The 22,157-nt window shown below is 46.3% G+C and overlaps 1 protein-coding gene across 1 annotated transcript in view; it reads left to right on the top strand.

The window, feature by feature from the left end:
- ZNF618 (zinc finger protein 618) overlaps window positions 1-22,157 on the top strand; it is a 562,788-nt gene that overhangs the window by 516,181 nt on the left and 24,450 nt on the right. Inside the window, exons 6-12 of the mRNA XM_050760987.1 lie at window positions 2,383-2,460; window positions 3,019-3,057; window positions 7,182-7,271; window positions 8,182-8,217; window positions 8,314-8,391; window positions 15,643-15,702; window positions 16,226-16,315. Of these exons, the coding sequence (XP_050616944.1) occupies window positions 2,383-2,460; window positions 3,019-3,057; window positions 7,182-7,271; window positions 8,182-8,217; window positions 8,314-8,391; window positions 15,643-15,702; window positions 16,226-16,315 (471 nt within the window). The remainder of the gene's footprint in view (window positions 1-2,382; window positions 2,461-3,018; window positions 3,058-7,181; window positions 7,272-8,181; window positions 8,218-8,313; window positions 8,392-15,642; window positions 15,703-16,225; window positions 16,316-22,157) is intronic.

The raw sequence follows: 22,157 nt of genomic DNA, 5'->3' as shown, positions 1-22,157 counted from the left end.
TACTGCCTGCCAGTCAGGACTTGGCTTGGCTGTAAACAGTATCCACTCCACTGACTTGGGCCCCCCACTGCAGTTGGGCCAGGGTCCTGCCTCTGTGCCCCCAGGCCCTGCACTTGCTGCCCTAACGCCATCATCCTGCATTGTCCCCGTGCCAGCTGGCCTGTCTGCTTCCTATTAGACAGAGGACAGGGAGCGCACCTTGCTCATTGCTGGGGCCTCAGTGCCCGGCACGTTGCAGGCACTCGTAAATTCTTCACTGGTTGAAGGGGAATTGGCAGAAACTGCTGAAGAGTGGGTGGAGGCAGCAGGAAGAGAGTTGGAGGCATTATTACTCAGTGACAGATGAGTACAACAGCAAGACACCATGGATTTATGGAGCCCTCGCTGTGTGCCAATCACAGGGCTAAATACAAAGAAGTATGCAATCTGATCTTTGCCCTCCACGTGATTGTATTTTTCCCTGCGTGACAAGGGTAATACACATACAAACCACTAAATAACAGACTACTAAATCCCACGCTGGCGTTGGGATGACAGCGGCCCCTGGAGTGACCCACAGTAGTACCGGTGGCACCGGCTCCCGTACCTCAGTACCTGTGGTGTGCCAGCCAATTCACACGATGAACCTCGTTGATACGGACCTCAGTCATGAATTGTAGGAATTGGAGTCCGGTGTTGCAGGTGGGGAAACAGAGGCTCGGACAGGTAAAAGGATGTGTCCGAGATCGAACAGACAAGGCAAACTTGTACAACCCACGGCCCATGACCACATGTGGCCCAGGATGGCTTTGAATGCGGCCCAACACAAAGTTGTAAATTTTCTTAGAACTTTATGAGTTTTTTTTGTGATTCGTGTTTCTTTTTTTTTTTTTTTTTTTTTTTTTTTTTTTTTGCTCATCAGCCATCGTTTGTGTTAGTGTATTTTATGTGTGGCCCAAGACAATTCTTCCGGTGTGACCCAGGGAAACCAAAAGGTTGGACCCCCCCGAGCTAAGGGATAGCAGAGCTGAACTAGGCTTCAGACTCCACATCCAGTGCTCTTCTGCCTTCACCTTATGCCTCGGGTACACACCCAGGAAATGGGCCTCTGCTTCCAGGCAAGACTAACGGAGTAGGAGTTAATGATCTTCACCTTCATGTTGGGTCTGGTCTTGTGCTGGGAACACTGTTCATGCAAACTCAGTCTTCACACCAACACGCTTGAATCATCTACATTTTTCCCAGGAGGAAATTGAGGCCCAGCCAGTAAATGGCAGAGTTAAGACTCTTATCCCAGGTCTGCCTCTCCCATCCCCAGATGCTGGGTACCAGAATTTCCTGGGGACCTTGGAATAGGCAAGTCCCCACCCCAGCCACTCTAGATTGCTAAGCCTGGAGTGGACCGGGGCCTCTGCATTTGTCCACGCTCCCTGGCTGTTCTGTTAGGAAGAGCAAGGCCTGGGCCCAGGTGGCATCAGGCCTTCATGAGGGCTGATTTAGGTAGGGGAGCAGGCAGGGTCTCTGCCCCTGAGGTCCCTGCCAGGCTGGATCTGAGGGGCTCTTCTTGGCTTCCTGCCATGGGCTTTTGCTCTGGCCTTTACATGGCAGGCTCGTCTTTTAACCTCTCTGCAGTGCCCACTAGGAACTCAGCCAATTCAGTCTCCCTGCTCTTGGGAGAAGGGCCTGGCAAGGGGCTGTGGGGGTTAGAGGCAGGCATTTACACCATGTCGGTCTCTGTGTGTCTGAGGGAACAAGGCAACTCCTCAGCGGATGTTGGGGGGTCCTCTCCTTGCTGAGCATGTCTATGGTAGGGCTGGGCACTTCCTACAGGGAGTATAGGGCCACCCTATGAGGTAGGTACATGTGGTCCCATTCTGTAGATCAGCAGACCGAGGCTTCATGCACCTAAGGAAATTACAAAGGTCATGCTGCTGGTAAGTGACAAAACAGGGACAGGGACCCAGGTGTGTCTGATTCAGTCTGTCTTAATCTCTGTCCCATTTTGGCAAGGAAAAGGGGTCGCTGGAAATTATTGTAATGCACTGAAGTGATGATTTCCTTATGTGGATGCAATTTATTCCTTTCAGAGCACTTTTACGTTCATCTCCTTTTTCCCCTCAAGGTGTAGGGCTGAGAATTAGCTGAAGAAGTTACCTTCTCCATCTTACAGATTTGGAAACTGAGGCCCAGAGATGGGGGCGGTGCCTTTCCCAAGGGAGTGGGAGGCAAACCTGGATCTAGACCCAGGCCTCCTGACTCCTAGCTCAGTGCTGCCTCCTTGCCAGGGACCATCTCTGCCCCTGGGACAGAGAGTTAGCCACACTTGTAGGCATCGCCTGTGGGTCCTGGGACCTTGTGGTCACAGAGGTTGGGTGACCAGTCCTTTCCTCTTCTGTTTTCCAGGGTCTTATGAATGTGGAATCTGTGGCAAGAAGTACAAGTATTACAACTGCTTCCAGACCCACGTGCGGGCACACCGAGGTGAGAGGAGTATCCCTGGGGCAGAGCCCAGGGGCCGCCCCTCCCACTATCTGTCTGTTTCCCACTTGGGTCCCTTGTGGGTGACCCCAGAGGCCCTGACAGCTACAGCCTTTCCCATTCTCCTCCCACTTTCATCAGTGGGATAGGGTGCCAGGCAGAAGAAGGGAGGCCTCCTGATGTGGGACAGCGTGGGCATGGGAGGGAGAGTCCACAGGACACACCAGGCCTGTGCCCCAGGGCTCCCCCTGCTCCCCACGGGCGTCACACCTCCCAGGACATCTCATCACTGCTCGGTGTCAGTGGCCCCCACAGGGCACGTGCTGGGGTCAGTGCGTGTGTTCCTCATGACAAGCTTGGGAGTTGGAGACAGGAGGGATGGCATCTGTTTCCCCCGGAGCCTGGCAGACAGGGAGGAGAGGCTGACATCAGGGGCCCAGGGCGGGACCGTGAGCTCGTCCCCTGTGGCTTCCATGTTCTCTCTTGTGTTTGGCACTGGCCCTATCATTGGCCCGGTAGCTTCACCCCCCTCCCTCTCTCTCTCTCTCTCTCTCTTTGCAGACACTGAAGCCACCTCAGGGGAGGGAGCCTCCCAAAGCAGTGAGTACTTTTTCCTCCATGGGCTGCTGAGGGGCGAGGGCTTGGGGTGGTACAAAGAGGAGCTGCTCGTTCCCTCCCACAGAACTGCTCCAGGTGGCCTCTGAGAGACACAGTGCTGGGGTCCAAGCTTTGGGGCCAGCCCATCCTTACAAAACCACAACACGGTGCCTCAGAGCAGCCCTTCCCAAAGCGTGCTCCGTGGCAAGCTCATTCTGGGAAGGTTAGTGGTGTTTTGTCCGTGACAATTTCTCCGGCCAAGTAACTTTGGGAGACCTTGAGTTTCACTAAGGTGAGCAGGTTTCTTTCTTGTGGACATTTCCAGCTCTTCATTGACAGACACAGCCGTGCATCTCCCATGGGTGCCCAGGATATGCAGTTTCTTGTGTTCTTATGACTCTCACCCATGACTCTGGGGCTCTGTAGCTGACCTTTGGGAAACACTGCTTTGGAGAGTTTTCTCCTGAGCCCCCACAGCCAGGGGCACTAATTGCTTATTGGTGATTTGCCCTGGGGTGCCATATCCCAGCACCTGGGGTGGCACAGGGCTTTGCCATCTGCAACAGCACTGCTGCTCACAGGCCCTGCTTGCCATTCCTCCAGTTCTAGACCCCAAGCGCCTGGTAAGCGAGCAGCCGGGCTGGTGTAGACTAGGATGGAGTCTCCCCACCCAATAATACGAAGCTTCAGAAGTCACAGTTCCACCTGTAGGTATGTTGCCAACAGAAATGTGTGCATATCTGCTGAAAGATGCTAACTAGAATGTTCTTAGTACACGATTCCTAACGAACTAGGAACCCCCAAATGCCTAGTGCTCATTGAATGGATAAGTCTAGTGACACAGAAGACTACGGTAGTGAGAATGAACAATTTATAGCTATACACAGCAACATGGATGACGCACACACAATGGTGAGCAAAAGAGGCCAGGCGTACACAGGGTTCATCCTCTAAGATTGTGCACAGAGAAAGGGCAAAAGCAGCTAAAACTGACTATTGCTGGTAGAAGTCAGAAGAGTGGCTCCCCTGGGGAAGGGGCTTCTGGGCTCTGTTTCTTGAGCTGGGTGTCGGTTACATGGGTGGTTTCGGTTTGTGGAAATTGAACAAGCTGTATACTTAGCGTTTGTACACTTTTCTACACCCGGGGTTAGCAACATTTTTCTGTAGAGGACCAGATGGTAAGTATTTTAGACTTCATAGGCCAGACGTCTCCGTCACAAGTGTTCAGCCCTGCCCTTGTAGTGGGAACGTGCCAGGAACAGAGATAATATGTAAATGAATTCCTTACCAAAACAGATGGTGGGCAGGATTTGGCCCACAGACTGTTGCGTGCCAATCCCCGTTCTATGGGTTTGTTACACCACACCATCATAAAAAAAGATTTTTAACATAATAAATAAACATTACCACCCCCTGCCCAACAAACCCCCAAACCAGAGCAGTTTGAAGAGGTGCCGATGACTGAAAAAGGATTTTAACTGGCCTGGGTCCCAACAGCATTTCTTCTAAGACATGTTCCCATCCACTCCATTTGGATTCTTGTGCCAAAGGAGAAGCCGGCATGTTCCAGAGAGGAATCTGCGGTCCAGGTTGGCTAGACACCTGCCACAGGACCCCAGCTGGGAGGAGGTGGGAGCTGGGCCCTCCTCCTTCAGCCCCGCCTATCCTGCCCCAGCCCCAGCCCCAGCCTGGCCCTTGGCTCCCGTCTCCCTCAATAGCTCCATTCTTTTCCGGCTCCCATGGACTGACTGCGGTCAGCCACACATTTAAAGAACTTCCCTATTTATCTTTCCTTCCTCAGCTATTCTGGGCCCCTGGCTTCTCCAGCAGCCCCTCAATGATCTGTTGTGTTCCGTCTGGCTTCCGTTGTCCGCAGGCTTGCTGGCTGCTGAGGGTTCTATAGCAGGGGTATTTTTAGTCCTTCCATCACTTTTCCCTTCCTCCCTGTGGAGTTTCCTCCCCGCGGCCATTGCGCACTGTTTTATTCTCAGTCCCGCAGCCCTGCCCTGACCCAGACTGGCAGCGCCTGCTTAGAATGCCTGGCCTCTGCTTTGCCGGAGCCTGGTCGTGGAGTCATGAAGCCAAAAGGGCCCAAATGAGAATATTGAGTCCAGCCCACCCATTCTGCAGATGAGGACACTAAGTCCCAGAGAGGGGGAGTCATGCAGCTTGTGAGTAGTGGAGGCAGGCCTAGAAATGAGGTCTCACACATTTTCTTAACAGTTCTAGGACTTTTCACTTATTTATTAGGAAAATAGTACAGTCATACATAGAAGCATAAAGACATATTCACTCACCCATCTGTCCACTAAGGAATAAAAGATTAGCCCCTCATGCTACTGTCACATTGATATTTGTGACAGTATTAGGTCACATTTGGCAAGCATCAGATCCTGTATTTGGGTTCTGGGGGACAGGAGAGGGACCAGGAGAGAGCTCCCCGAGCCCAGTACTGATTTGCGGCTTATTCAGACAGAGAAGGGCCACATGCCCTGACTCAGCCTTAGCTTGGAGTTAGTGAATATTTGAATCCTAGCTCTCGCTCCCCCATCCACCACCCCCACTGGGCAGCCTTGAGCATACCACTAAGCCTCCCTGTGCCTGGGGAGGTGGGATTGATAGGCCCTCCCTACATCAGCCCAAGGAACACACACGTGAGGTCCGTGCCAGTGCAAACATTAGAGTGTGCCATTGTGGAGGGGGTCATGTCCTATGTCCAGCTTCAGATGTTAGGTAGACCCGGGGGATCATCCAAACTCTGACCCCATGTTAGTTATCTATTGCTGTGTAACAGATGTCCTTAAAACTTGATGACTGGAAACAATAAGCTTTGATTATCCCTCAGTTTCTAGGGTCAAGAATTTGGATATGGCTTTGCTGGGTCCTCTGGCGCTGGGTCTTTTCCTGGCTGCAGGCAAGGACTTGGCCAGGGCTGTGGTCCCATCTCAAGGCTTGACTGGAGAAAGAGCTGCTTTTAAACTCACTCGCGTGGTTGTTAGCAGGTTAACAACCCTACTAGGGTCGGTCCTTCCCAAGCCCTTAGACTGAGGGCCTCACTGGCTGTTCACCAGAGGCTGCCGTCAGCTCCTGGTCACCTGGGTCTCTCGTGGGATCTCTCTCATGCTGCCCACCATCTGCTGCCACCTGTCTACTTGCTTGTCTCTACCCAGCCTCCCTGGCTAGCTGGCCCTGACCCCTCACTTCATCCTCTCATGGCAGCTCACAACCCAGAGGCCAGCAGGTGTGAGCCAGAGAGAGAAGGTATGCTTGAAACAGAAGTCTCCGTCTTTTGTAAGCTACCCTCAGAAGTGATATGCAGTCACTTTCACTGCATTCTGTTCATTAGAAGTCAGTTACCAGGTCTAGCCCAGACTCACAGGGAAGAGGTGATGTAGGGCATGAGCATCAAGAGGCAAGGAGCCCTGGGTGCTATCCCCAAGGCTGCTTATCACAGGCCCTCCCGGCTGTGCCCTTGGGGCATGTCCCTTCTGATCCTCAGTTTCCTCGTGTGTAAAATGAGAGACTGCTTCCTCCCTCTGCGGCAAGAACGGAGGAGATGGAGGGGAAGAGCCTGGCCTGCTGCCCTGGTTGCTGTAGCACCTGGGCATGGGCGCTGCAGTGATTGTTATTCTCACAGAGCTTCTGCAAAGGGTGTGCCAGACCATTTGGGAACCAGGCCGCAAGGAACTCAGCTCACCTAGGGCAGGTTTGGGGGTTGGTTTTGGAGTCACTTCTGGGCTCCCAGTCACCTTGTGTGGTCTGGATCTCCACAGACGACCCCTGACACCCCAGCCTACATCCTGTGGACCCAGGAGGCAATACAAGGCTGGCTTGGGGTGGAGGGTGGGGCCAGCGCTGAGGCAGGAGCTTCACCCTCCTGCATATCGGAGAGGAGAAGCTGGGTGTTCCAGAGGGTAGGCGGTGCCATGCCCTTCCGTGGTCTAGAAGACTTGGGCAGTGCCAAGGTACAGACTGGCTCAGGAACTGATTCTCCATGGGGTCATTCAGTTGGGGCCAGACTGGGCTAGTTTCGTCTTTGGGGTCTGAGATGATCTGGCCAGAAAAACCCCACCCCACATGACTGAAGCCCTGGTAACCAACCAGGTGTGTGTTTTCATCCCATGCAGACAATTTCAGGTACACGTGTGACATCTGCGGGAAGAAGTACAAATACTACAGCTGTTTCCAAGAGCACCGAGACCTGCACGCAGTGGATGGTGAGTCAGGCCCCTCACTCCCTGGAGCCATGCCAAGAAGCGCCCTTCCTCAGAGACACCAGCCTCCAGCGCTCCCCGCCTCCCTCCTCCCTCTTACCCAGAAAAAGGCCAGGCAGTGGCCAGGCAGTAGCCAGAACCACAACGGGGATGACCAGCCCTGGAGGACTCTGGGGGCGGGAACGTCACCCTCATACTCCACATGACTTCTATTTAGGTTAACCCAAGTGAACTTGCCATTTTTATAGGTCAAAATTAGTCAAATATTGGAATTTCATATCGAGTCATTTTATAGTTTCATATTGAGCATTTTTATGTTCTGATGAAATTAAACCGGTTTTAAAAAACGAATGATGGCCTTTTAGCATCTTAGATTAGACAATTAGAAATTAGAACAATACAGTTAACACATTTTTGAGTCTTAAAAATCCTAGAAAGAGGGTCTTAGACCTTGGAAGGGCCTTAGGGGTTCCCCGTCTAGCCCCACACCCTCAGCCCATCTCAAGCTGTGACAACCAGGCCCACCACCTGTTACCACTAGCCTGTCCGTTTTCTCACCTCCTCTTTCTCTCTCCTCCTGATCTCTTCCTCTTTTCTCCTGCCCTGGCCCCTTGAAGCCATGCTGGCAATCAGAAACAGATCCAGGCAAACTGTCTGCCTGCATCATGGGTGGGTGTCCATCCTAGTGAGGACGAGGGATTGAGGCCCAGGCTGTGTCCTGGTTGGGATGTATCCTCGTGTTGTCCTGGTTTTGGGGGGCTTCCACAGTGGCCAGGGCAGCCCACCTGGGCCCCAAGGCAAACCCATGGGGGTAGGGGCTGGGAGCAGCGGCAGAGGCTGCTCTGGGCAGGGACTAACAGGGCTCCTGTTTGCTTCTTTCCTTCTGCGGCTGCTGCCTCCCGCCCGGGCGCAGTATTTAGTGTGGAAGGGGCCCCCGAGAACCGGGCAGGTAAGTCCTTGGGGCTGCTCATCACCTCCCCTGTCCCCGGCTGGGCTCCTGAGACCTGGGGGACCAGGTTGCTGAGGGCCATATGTTCTCCCACAGACCCTTTCGACCAAGGTGTCGTGGCCACTGACGAGGTGAAGGAGGAGCCCCCGGAGCCATTCCAGAAAATCGGGCCAAGTATGCGGGATTCCCTCTGGGGACAAGGGCTGGGTGGGGGCTGGCCAAGGGAGGCAGGGCTCAGTCTCACTGCTAGGGCAGGGGTAGCAGTGGGTGGCATCACTTAACGGCAGCAATGGTGCCCACCTGTCAGTTGGGCCAGTCAGTGTTAGGACTGGAGCTTTCGAGGAGCAGCAGGGCAGCACAGGGTCAAGGTCAGAGCAGTGAAGGCAGCCAGGATGGGACTGAGTCCTGGCGCTACTGCTTACAGGCTTGGTGTCCTCACGGTCTGTTAGCCATCCTGAACCTCAGCCTCCCCACCCGTCGAGTGAGGATGACATTTCCCCACAGGTTTGTTGGGGGATTAAATGAGATCCTGGATGTGAACCACTTGTTAGCACAGTGCCTGGTACATAGTAGGTGCTCAGAAAATAACACGTCATAGTCACCTGAAGGGGCCTCTCAGCGAATGAGCTATCCAGGGCAACCACAGGCAGATACTCTGTCTCTGTCACAGGACACGCCCTGAGGGCAGGAGCCACACACATGTCTGGCCTGTTTTCGATAAACTTGTATTGAGTGTTGTGGGCACACAGCAGGGAGCAGGACACATGTAGTCCTGCCCTTGGGTAGTTCAGATGGGGCTTTGGGGGTGGGGACAGCAGATCATTGAACAGTTCCAACACAGCTTGCAGGGAGTTGTGGGAGGCCTGAGGGAATGCTGGAAGCTTTCGGGTGGGGATGAGGGTAGGGGATGAGCCCCGGCATCCCATGTGAAGGCAGGAGAGCCCTGCTGATCCCAGAAATCGATGGCTTCAGGTCTTACAGAGCCTTGAATACTAGCAGGCAGCATCCTCAGGTGAATGAGCCAGAGAGTTTACTAAGTGGAGAAGGGACTTGATCCGATTTGCATTTTAAGAAGCCTGATTTTGCTGCTGGGAGGAAGATGGATTGGGAGGGGCTGGGTGGCCAGCCTAGGGCAGGTGCTGGGGGACCACAAGTGAGTGAGACTTGTCCTTTCCAGCTGTTCAGGAATTGCCATACCTGCTATTTATCTCTTTGTTTTCTGTACCTCACTTAACTACCCTGCAAGAAGAGACCTTTGTGGTCTCTGCTTCCTTCCGATAAGGATCTAAAGCAGCTTGTAAAAATATACACAAAAACAGAACGAGCAGATGAGGATATCTGAGTGAAGGAAAATCAGAGGAGCTGAAACACTAAGTTAGATACGTTCCTCAGGCAGAACTTGATCCCAGCTCTTGGAAGGGGTTGGGTGTGTCCCCTCCCCCTTCCCCCAAATGCTTTTTCTTCCTCATCCCTTGTCCATGTGGTCATGGGATGATTCTTTGCTTTCTTCTTAACTCTTCTGAAAGCGTTCAGGAAACTGAAGATGAGATCATGTCTATAAAGTGGTTAGCACAGTGCTTGTCACATGCATAGTAAACACTCGATAAACAGGAGCATAAAAATCATCTTAAAGATGAAGAATATGGCCGGGCGCGGTGGCTCACACCTGTAGTCCCAGCACTTTGGAAGGCCAAGATGGGCGGATCACCTGAGGTTGGGAGTTCAAGACCAGCCTGGCCAATATGGCAAAACCCCGTCACTACTAAAATTAGCCAGGCGTGGTTATGCATGCCTGTAGCCCCAGCTACTTGGGATGCTGAGGCAGGAGAATCACTTGAACCCGGGAGGCAGAGGTTGCATTGAACCGAGATCACGCCACTGCACTCCAGCCTAGGTGACAGAGTGAGACTCCATCTCAAAAAAAAAAAACCATATGACGAAACCCTCAGCGCTCAAATACAGGAAGTTAGACCCTGCAGGGGAAACACAAAAGTGAATCAGGCATATTTGCAGCATTCAAAGAATTCAGGCTGGGCGCGGTGGCTCTCACCTGTAATCCCAGCACTTTGGAAGGCAAGGCGGGTGAATCACAAGGTCAGGAGATGGAGACCTTCCTGGCCAACATGGTGAAACCCTGTCTCTACTAAAATACAAAATATTAGCTGGGCATGGTGGTGAGCGCCTGTAGTTCCAGCTACTCAGGAGGCTGAGGCAGGAGAATCGCTTGAGCCCGGGAGGTAGATCTTGAGCCAAGATCACACCACTGAACTCCAGCCTGGTGACAGAGCAAGACTCCATCTCAAAAAAGAATTCAAAAGAATTCATAGTCTGGTGGGAGAGACATTCATAGACAGATATAGGACAGGAACAGAGGATCTATGACCTCCCCGTTCAGTATCTATGCAGGATCTGGCAGTGGTCCCAGTGTACTGCTGCTCTTCCAACCGTATCATTATCCTTAGGAAAATGGGCTTTGAAATCAGACAGGCCTGGGTTTGAATGCTGTCGTCACCAGCTTACTAGCTCCTTACCCCTTGTGAGCGTCCCATAAGTTGGGAACAAGCACATCTCTGAATTTTTCAGTGCTGTTGGAGCACACACACATAGAATGTCTCGCTGAGCACCTGGCTCATATCCAAGGTGTAGTAAGTGAGACATGTTACTAAGAAAGAGTCAAGGGCAAGAGTTTTAGAGCCAACCCAAACAGGACTCCCAGCTCGACCCTTAATAGCTGCATGATGTCCTACCAATTTTCTAATCTGTCTAATCCATAGTCTCTCTACCTCTAAATGGGCTGATGACAATAAAACTCACCTTTCAGGATTGTCTTGGGGCTTAGATGAGATTATAATTGTAAAAGAATTAGCGTAGTCCTTACACATGCGTGCAAAGCATTAAATAAGTGGTACCTGTTAATTACCCAGGAAGATGCAGAACAAGATGAAGCGTGTTCTCTGTTATCTGTAACTAAGTCTGACGGACAGCCAGTGCAAGGACCTGGGAGGAATTACCACAAATTATTAGGAGTGTAGAATTGCATTGAGAATATCAGACTGGGTCTGGCTGCCAGCGTACTCCCAGCTGGACTGAATGGAGCTGAGATTGCTGGTGTGGTGTGAGACCATCCCTTGCTGCCACTCAGGAGCTGCCTGTGAGACAAAAATGTTGCTTCTTCAGCTCCTGCTACGTATAAGCAGGCCAATGCCACAGAACGCTAAAAATGATTAGCCAGTAGAGGCACCACGTATTCTGAAGGGACTGATTGCCCGAGTAAAGCTCTGTAGTCGGAGGAAGAAGAAACACCCCGGCTGGAGTGAGTGCTGGGAAGTACACCTTTCACATCAGCATCAGCTGAGCACATTAGAGAATTAGGTACTTAGGTTGGAAGAAGCCCAGGCAATGACAGAGCAGAGAATCCTGCTAGAAAAGGGAGAGTTGGTCCAAGAAGCCTTGTGGGTTAACTTGCTCTTCATCTGCAGATCCAAGAATTACTTCCATGATAATGGGCAGAGGGAGAATCAAGGAAAACTCATTTGTGTGGTCTGTTGAAACAGAGTAAGTCTGGAGTCACGTATGGGTTACTTGATTTTTATGCCTGAATAAGGAAGAGTCACTTGAATAGTTAAAAAAAAATGAGAGAACTATGTAAATTCCATATAACAAGAAAAAGAGAATTTAAGAGACTCGGAGAAGAGCACACCTCTGAAAATGATCTACCACAAAATCTAGAAGACCATTCTGTTTGACAACCTCCATCTCTTATAAGAAAATGTGACCTGTCTTACAAGTCTACTTAGGCTGCCACAACAAAATATTGTGGACTGGGTGGTGTGAACAATTTATCTCTTACAGTTCTGGAAGCTGGAAAGCCTGAGATCAAGGTGCCAGCATGGCAGGCTTCTGTTGAGGGCTCTCCTCTTGGCTTGCAGGTGGCCACCATATATCTGGACATGATGGTGAAAGAGAGAGAGAGCAAGTTTTCTGGCTTGTCTTCTAATAAGGGCACTAATCCCATGATGAGGACCCTACCCTTATGACCTCATCTAACCCTGCTTACCTCCCAAAGGCCCCATCTCTACATGCCATCATATTAGGAGTTAGAGTTTCAATGTATGAATTTGAGGATGAGGGCACAGTTCGGTCCATAGCATGACCCCTGTGAAAAAGGAGCCGGAGTTGTATGGTGAAAAAGCAACAGAATAAGAAGGCAAAGAGAGAGGAGTAAGACGAGGAAGGATTTCAGGAAAGCAGAAAATGTAATAACAGAATTAAAAACTACATTCTATGAAGTAAAGAACCGAGTTTATCTGCAAAATTGGAATTAGTGATGTGAAGGATGAACTTGAACAGATGAAGATAATGAGAGGATGAGAGGAAAATATGATAAACAGGGAGAACAGGGAGCCAGTTTCAGATAATTGGTATTACAGTACCAGTGTCCAGAAACAGTGCTCCTAAGATCTAATAGAAGAAAAATTTGCTCAGCTAAAGGAAGACCTGTATATGCAGATTTAATAGGCTTATCATGCGTCAGATAGATTCGGTATAAAGAGACCTGAACTCACGTAGATCTCAGTGACTTTTTAAAACTATAAAGGAAAAAAAAACCTATTATATAAGCATTCAGGCATAAAAAAGCAAGTTACCTATACATGAATTCAAGGTGGACTTGCCTTAGACATCTCTGCAATACTAAATCTTAGAAGATAATGGATCAGATTTGAAGGGAAAAGGTTGTAATCTAAGAATTTTATATCTAGACAAACTGTGGTTTATGTGTAAAGAGAAAAGCAAGGGCTTAAAAACATACTTTTTTTTCTATGTACCCATCTTCACAAAATTATTTGAAGGTATACTCTGATGAACTAAGTCGTAGAATACATTTAAAGACTCAATTGTGAGAAATTCATAGTATAAGAGGAACTGTGAGTAGTAAAACAAGATAAACTAGAAGTTAGTTTAAAATGTTCCAAATCCGATTATAAAATTGCAGAAGGCACATTCTAAAATATTTAAAATGAGGGTTTTTTTTTTTTTTTTTTAAAGGAAGGAGGAATTGGTGAGGGCTACAGTAAAGTAGGTTAAGCCTTCCTGTTCATAGTGTGACTCCAGACCAGCAAATCAGCATTCCTGGAAGCTTATTAGAAATGTATATTCTTAGGCCCTACTCCAGACCTACAGGATCAAAATTTCTGGGGTGGAACCCAGCAATCTATGTTGTAACAGTCTTTCTAGATGATTCTTTGATGTGCTAAAGTTTGAGAAACACTGGGTTAAACTACCTTTCTCAATGGTGACAAACTGAAAAATGTCATTTGCCACTTGACTATTAACAATTAGAGAAATACATCTTATGTACTAATTATCTAAAACAATAGACAATATTGGAAAATAATGGAATATCGGAGAATAATGGAAAAATAAAGAGTTCATATATAAAACAACTGGGAATTAAGGCAGCAATCAGAAAGGGTGGAGCATGATTGTAAAACCAAATCAATTATAGCAATAAAAGCAAATGGTATAATCTCCTTTATTAGAAGGCAAAGCTTGTCAGGTTGATTTAAAATAATCCAATTGTTAATGGTTTATTAGAGACATTAGAGACAAGGTTAATTCCTTATCTTTTCTCTGCACTTGAGCTTCTCTTTCCTACTTCCAGAACTAGATTAAATTCCCTATCATGGGTTTTTATAGCACTGCATATGTCTCCTTGAGAGCACTTACTGTGGATGGAGTTTTAAATTTGAGTGACTCTTTGATTTTTTTTTTATCTCCTTTTGTTAGACTGTAAACTCCTTGAAGGCAGGAACTTTGCCTGTTTTGCTTAGCATTTTGTGCCAGCACTTAGCACAGTACCTGTTTAACGAATGACAGTACGAGAAAATGTTGGGACATGTCTTTACGTACATGTAAACAAATAGAAATCAGGATCTGACAAATTAATTATCAAATTATGCCACACAAACTAATAAAATGGAATAATTAAATGTTACAGCATGAGTTCTTAAATTTTCCCATGCATCAGAATTTTCTGGAGGGCTTGTTAAAACACAGATTGCTGGACCCAGCACCTATAACTTTTTTTTTTCAGTAGGTCTTAGGTGATTCCTAAGAATTTGCATTTCTAACAGGTTCCCAGGTGATACTGATGTTGCTGGTCCAGGGACCGCACTTTGAGAAGCACTGTGTTGGAAAATAGTTTTATGTTACTAAATACAGTTCACAGTGAAGATTTTGATCCCATGAACCTTTAGGTATCAAACAACATTGTTTCCAAATATACAAAATAAATTTAGAAATACAGTGAAGTAGAAAGATTTATCACAATATTTAGTCCTTGACAGAGCAAGTAGACAAATAAGGTTGTATAGAATTTAAATAATACATTTAATACAGTTGATCTAATAACTGTGAATCCTGCAAAGAGCAAATAACTGTTTCCAGTGTTTATGAATCAGTTACAAAAAGTATTTAACTACTAAAAATTCTATAGCGGGAGAGAAAAACCATAAACAGACTAATAGACCAATTAAGAAAAAATTAATTTTAACACGTATAACAAAATGTTGATATCCTTAATCTACAAAGAGTTTAGTGATTTCATAAATGTCAATATACCTGTAGAAATGCTGGCTGTAAACACAAAAGGAAACTCACAAAAGGAAAACAATAGTTAATTAAACATGAAAAATAATCAATTTCCTTAGAAATCAAAGAAATGGAAAATAAAATCAGCAGTGTAATATAGTTCTTCTTATCAGATAGACAGAATTTAAGAAGATGATAATACTTAATGCTGGCTGTAGTGTGCATAAACGGTCATTTTCACACCTTTCTGATTGGGATGATGGTGCTGTGGTTATCAAAGGTCTTAAAAATACATACCCTTTCCCTCTCTTGAATATTTCCCCAGGAAATAATGTGCAAAGATTATATGGAATAGCCTTTGTTTTGTGATAATGTGTAAAATTAATGGGTAAATGTGGAAAATTTTCTATAAAAACATGAGTCACAACATTTTTTTTTAAATAGGGAAAAAATTTTGAAACAATCGCAATGTTCCTTGGTATAGAGGACTGGCTCAGCAAATTCCAAAGTCCAGGGGGAACCATGCAGCCAATAAATGCGGTAGAGATCAATATTTATTGATTGGGCAAGATGTCCACAAAGTAATGTGGATTGAATACACCAGATTACAAAGAGGATATTGATCAGGACTGGCTAATTCAGGGCTCACAGGAGCCAGACAGGTGGTATCAGTGAGAGAAGCACACCCCAGATGAGACAGAATGAAGAGTGGGGACCAGGGCACCCTCCCCCAAGGGGGTAGATGCTGCTCTTTGGGGGTTACAGATGATTGAAATTTCTCTTTAGTTTTTATTTTGTATTTGTATTTATCAGTATTTTATAATTTTCCCCCAGTGAACAATATTACATCAGACATTTTTAAGAAGAAAGAAGTTAGGCAGTGCCAAAAGAGAGGTAAAGATAAAAGTCGGGTGGGACTTGAGAGGAAGAAGTGACCCCTGCTGCCAGTGGGTGGGGGGTGCTTGGGGGTAGGGAAGGTTCTGGAGATGAGGGGACCCTGGGTGTGGCCACTGCAGAGGGCAGGGCTTGTAGAGGGGCTGATGAAGAGGTTGGTGTTGGAGGTCAGCACATTTCTTGAGCACCGGGGCTGGGGTGGAGCAATGTGCCAGGTACTGTTCTAAGCACTTGCCATCTAAATTTAATCCTCACAGCAATCCTACAAGGTGGTCCTATTATGACCTCTGTTTTATAGATACAAAAACTGAGGCACAGAGAGGTTAAGAGACTTGCCCGAGGTTATCCAGCTCAAAATGTCTGAGCTGGGACTGGAATAGGGATCTTCTAACTCCAGAGTCAGAATTGATTCCAGTTGATGGTCCCAGAATGGGGAGGAGTTTTTTGGGGGGTGGGAGCACGCTGATGTTTCTTGGTGGGGGCCAGTTGCCCATTCTTACACCTTCGTTTCCTTCCTGGACAGAAACTGGCAATTACACCTGTGAATTCTGCGGGAAACAGTACAAGTACTACACTCCCTACCAGGAGCATGTGGCCTTACACGCCCCCATCAGTGAGTACCTCCTCCCGGTGGGGATGGGGATTGGGGGGCTGGGGACAGGGTGGGCCAACCGTTGGCCAGGCCTCTGGAATTTGGCTAGGAAATGGTGAAAGCAAGGTGAGCTCAGTTCTGGGTCAGTCTTTAGGTGTTAAGTCTGACCTAAGGCCACCTGTCTACAGTGGCTGGCATAGCTGAGAAGTCCCCCTCTTAAGCCAGAGCGGCGTCTGAGCCCTCCCTCAGTGGACTCAGAGTCCTGTGCCCACGTGATTGGGGTGAGGAGGGTGGACATCACTTCTCCAAGTCCTGCTGTGGCCCTCTTCTAGGTGCCCCCACATCACGAGGTTTATGAATCTTCACTCCCAAAGCCAGTGCCCCGTGATACAGCTTCAGTCTGAACAGATGCAGGAGGGAGCCCAGGCTAGGGGCATGGTTAACTGGACAGGAAAGCTCCCTCTTGGCCTTGATGGTGGGAAGCTAAGGAGGTGGCAGGAACCCTGAGCTGGGAGTCAAGCCCTGGCTGTTAATCCCAGCTGAGTCCCAGGCCTGCTTGTGATGCGGGGCAGGCCCCATCCCGACCCTGGACCACTATCTCCCACTCTGACCAGGAAAGGAAAGAGCTCTAAGGGCCCTTCCCACAGGGACATCCTGGCCTTCTATCCTCCTGGTGCCCATGAGCCTACCTTGCTGATTTCCCACCTCCTTTTCTGGATATTAGAGGGGTCACCATCCTTGGATCCCCGAGTGTATGAGCTAGGGGGCCCATCAGCCTCCCTTCCCCTTCATGTACAGGTGCGGAAACCAAAGTCTGATGGGGGCGGGGCTTGTGCAGTCTCAGGGCAGAAGGGCTGGATGTTTAGCAACATTTTGGGGAGTGTTACTGGTTTTGTTTCTCACAGCAGAGCTGTGGGGATACCACTCCCCATTCTGTGGATGGGAAGACTTAGGTCCAAACAGAGAAGGAGGGTTTACAGAAGGTCACTGGGGGCTGAAGCCCCTTATAGTCTGGGAAGGCCCGAGTCCTTCCTGAAGCCCTGCTGTTGGCATACCAAGGGTATCGGATAGGGAGGGAGAAGTATTCAGAGCCTGGAGGGTGGTGCAGGTAGCTTCCCCAGGAATTCCTCCCATCTGGGCAGAGTGGCAGGGGCTGAGGGGTCTCCCCATGGGCGAGAACTCCAGTCCCAAGTCGAGCACTGGGCTGAGATTCTCATCCTTGCTTGCCCCTCACTGCTCTGTGACCTTGTGCCTGTTGCTCTCCTTCTGTGGGCTCCAGTTTCCCATCTGTGAGAGCTCTTTAAGGTCTTTTGAGCCCAGGATCTGGATTATAGACATCTCTGACATGAGGTACCTGCTATGGCCCCACTAGAAGAATTCATTCCACCTCCCAGCGTGGGCTGTATGGATCTTTCAGTACCCACCGTAGAGCCAGATGTTGTGTGGGGAGAGAGGCTGCAGGATTCCACTAGGTAGGCACCGACTGTCCAGTTGACCTACTTGTGGTGCTGATGCCCAGACAGCAGGACTATGGTCGGGCTTGAACACCATGGCCTGCGCCCCTCTGGGGATCCAGCTTTCCATAAGCAGGTACAGGGCAGCCATGTCTGTGTTCTCCAGTGAAGCAGCAACTGCCCTGCTGCCTGGTGCCCAGACTGGATGCTACCCAGAATGCACTTTCAGTGAGGTGTTAGCTACAAGGGCAGACTATAACCTTGGGTTCAGCCTTTGGAGACTATCTTTAGTGCTTCCTGGGGCAAGTTGAATAAGGCCATGGAGGTAGTAAGATGGGGAACTTGGCTTTGAATTCCAGCAGGCAAGCTCTAGGCCCATACTCAACCATGAAGCTATCCTACATCCCATGTCAGATGGTACAACAGAAAGGGGTGTGTCTCTTGCCCCCTAAGAGATGCACCACCCTGACAGCCTGGTGCATCTCTCCTGAAGAGCTGTCTACTTTTCTTTCTCTCTTCCTCATTTTCTTTTGCTTTCTGTTGTGAACTCTCTTTCTTTCTGTACCTGCTTGTTGACTGAATCTCTCTGTTACCTACTGAAGTCTGGGAACTCAGGGGTCATCTGTGTTTAAAATATGGCATGAGAGGTTTAGCCTGGATTCAACAGAGAATTATTTATCCAAGGCTGACCAAGAGATAGCTCCTGCAGTGGCCTCTGTCTGGTTCTAGAGATTTGTGTGCCAGTGGACTCCTTGTGGAGGCAGAGGTGGATTTGAGGGCTTCATCAGGTAGGTTTCCAGGGCTAGGACTTGATTCCCTGGGTCTAGTGAGTGTCCCTATAAGGACATCGGCTCACTGTAGAAGAATTTCTTAGAATTAGTGTCGTAGAATCTGTATTCTTTTATGTCTGACTTCTTTTGCTCAGCAGAATGTTTTTAAGATTCATATTTTAACATATCGTATGTATCAGTTGTTCATGCTTTTTTACTTCTGAGCAATGTTCTATTGTATGAAAATACCATTTGTTAGCCATTTACCAGTTAATTTGGGTTGTTTCCAACTTCAGGCTATTACAAATAAAGCTGCTATGAAAATGCTTATATGAGGATTTTGTGGGCGTATGTGTTCATTTCTTTGGATAAATACCCAAGGAGTAGAATTACTGGGTCATGGGGAATAGTATGTTTAACTTTTTAATAAGTGACAAACTATTTTCCAAAATGACCATAGCATCTTTCACTGCTACCAGCTGTGCCTGGGAGTTCCACTTGCTCCATGTTCTTGCCAACATTTTATGGCATTGGTCTGTTTAATTCCAGCTATTCTAGTGAGGGGATAGTGGAATCTCACTGTGGTGTTGATTTGTATTTTCCTGATGACTAATGATGTTGAACATCTTTATATTTGCTTTTTGGCCACTTGCATATTTTACTTTGGAAATTGTCTGTTTAAGTCTTCTGCCCATTTTTTTGGTTGGGCTATTTGTCTTTTTATTATTAAGTTGTAGGCGTTCTTTATATATTCCAGTAGGCCTGGGTTCTTTGTCAGATATATGTATTATGGATTTTTCTCCTAGTCTCCGGCATGCCAGTTGATTTTCATACAGCATCATTTGATGAACAGATGTCTTTCATTTTGATGAAGTCCAGGTTGTCATTTTTTTCTGTAGTTAGTGCTTTCTGGGTTCTACCTCAAGGATATCCTTGCCTACCTCAAAATGGTAAAGATATCCTCTTTTATTATCTTTTAGAAGCCTTATAATTTTAGCTTTTTCATTTATGTCTGTGATATATTTCAAGTTAATTTTTCAAATGATGCGTGGTATGAGTTGAGATTCATTTTATTCCATACAGATACCTGGTTATTGCAACACCGTGTGTTGAATGGATTATCTTTTCATATTCCTTTGCACTGGTACTTTTGTGGAAAGTTATTTGAATGTATAAGTGTAAGTATTTTTCTCTTCCGTTGGTCTGTTTATCTTTATGCCTATTCCACATTATCTTACTTACTGAAAGCTTTCTAGTAAGTCTCAAATCAGCTACTCTTAATTTTTCAACGTTGTTATTTTTTAAGACTATTTGGCTATTCTAGGAACTTTATTCTTCCATATTCATGTTAGAGTCTTCTCTAATTTCTACCAAAAAAATGCAACTTGGAGTTTGTTTGGGATTATATTGAATCTATAGATCGATTTGGGGAGAACCATCATTACAATAATATTGGGTCTCCCAATCCATGAACATGGTATATTTCCCCAAGTATTTAGGGCTTGTTTAGTTTCTCTCAGCAGCAGTTTGTACTTTTCAGAGAAGTCTTGCACGTATTTCATTCCGTATCTCCAAGTGTTTTATGGTTTGTGACACTACTGTGACTTTTAAATTTAATTTTCCAATTGTCTGCTATTGCATATTAAAAAATCAATCTTTATGTATTGAATTTGTATATTGCAAATTTGCTAAATTTACTTATTAGTTCTAATAGATTTTTTGTAGATTTCTTAGGATTTTCTTTTACATATTGATGTCGTCCACAAATAAAGACAGCTTTATTTCTTTCCTTCCAATCTGTATTCTTTTTATTTTTTTTCTTCCTCACTGTTCTGATTAGGTCAGTCCAGTACAATGTTGAATAGAAGAAATCAGTGAATATTTTTGCCATGTTCCCAATCACAGAGTTCAGTTTTTCATTGTTAAGCATTGTGTTAGCTAAAGTAGGTTTTTATAGATGCCCTTTATCAGTTGATCTAGTTACCTCTGGTTTATAGTTTATTAAAAGTTTTTCTTATAAATTGATGTTGCATGTTTTTTTCCTCCATCTTTTGAGGTGATTCTATGGATTCTTATATTCTCTTTTGTTAGTACTGGTGAATTACATAGACTTAAAAAAATTCACCATTCCTATACTTTATTAAAACACATTAAGCATATCAGAAAGTCAAACTGTAAAATGAACTGAAGAAAGTTATAACCTGGGGATGATTATTCTTTGCCAGATAAAATGACTTCCTTCTTTGAAGCTTCTGGTTTTTTTTTGATAGGATATATTTAAGGTGTATAACTTGATTATTTCATATGTGTACATTGTGGAATAACCCCACAATCAAGTTCTTGCATAGGCATCTAAATTACTTAAAGATCCAAGGTTAGTTTATACAGTAATGTGTTTTCAGAAACATGTTTTCCTCTCACTTATATCTAAAATTCCTCAGGATTTTACTTGCTTTTGATATCATTCCCAAAACTGTCTCCTCAAGGGCAGGGAACTACAGTCCTAGGATTAGCAGAATGCCCCATATTTAATCAGTGGTGTGTTAACGAAGGTCATAATTAAGAAAATGAATATTTCTGGTGAAATTTTAAAAAAAATGTTGATTGAAGTATGTTGTCATACAATAAAGTGCCTGTTATTTAAAGTGTACAGTTTGAGAAGTTTTGACCTATGCATGCACCCATGAGACGGTCACCACAATCTAATTAACATACCCATCACCCCCAACCGTTTTCTCATGCCCTTTTGTAATTTGCTTACCACTTCCCCATCCCGAGGCAAACACTAATCTGCTTCCTATTACTGTAAATTAGTTTGCATTTCCTAGAATTTTACATGTATGGAATCTTGCAGTATCTAAGTATGTATTTTTGAGGAGAGAGGTCTGACTTCTTTCACTCTGCGTAATTATTTTGAGATTCATCTATGCTTACATGTATCGGTAGTTCATTCTCTTTTAGTTGATGATGAGTAGTATTCCATTTCCAGATACACATGCTACAATCACTTTGTTCACTTATGGGTGGATATTTAGAGTATTTCTGTTCTGGAGCTAATATAAATAAGGCAATTATGAACATTTGTGTACAAGCCTTTGTAAGGACAAATGATTTATTTCTCTTGGGTAAATACCTAAGAATGGAATGGCTGGATCATATGATAGATGGTTGTTTAACTTTTAACAACAGCCAAATTGGTTTCCAAAGTAGTTGTGCCATTTTACTTTCCAACCAGCAGTACAATTTTCTTTTCTTGTAATGTTCTTGTCTCGTTGAGTATTCAGAGTAATGCTGGCCTCATAGAATTGGGAAGAGTACTCCCTTCTCTTCAATTTTCTGAAGAGTTTATATAGAATTGGTATTATTTTACATACGTATTCTATACAATTCAACAGTTAAGCCATCGAGCCTGAAATTTTCTTTGTAGGAAGGATTATTTAGAAATATATTCCATTTCCAAATATTTGGGAATTATCCAGATTTTTTGTTGTTATTGACTTCTAACTTAATTCCATTGTGGTCAGAGAACATATTCTGCATTTTCCAATCTTCAAAATTTATTGAGATAAGTTTTATGACCTACCTTATGGTTTCTTCTGCTGTGTGTTTCATGTCCACTTGACAAAAAAAAAAAAGATG

The sequence above is a fragment of the Macaca thibetana genome, chromosome 15 (assembly GCF_024542745.1).
Source record: "Macaca thibetana thibetana isolate TM-01 chromosome 15, ASM2454274v1, whole genome shotgun sequence".
NCBI lineage: Eukaryota > Metazoa > Chordata > Mammalia > Primates > Cercopithecidae > Macaca > Macaca thibetana.
Note: the sequence above shows the minus strand (reverse complement) of the source record. Positions and strands in the feature narration are given on the sequence as shown.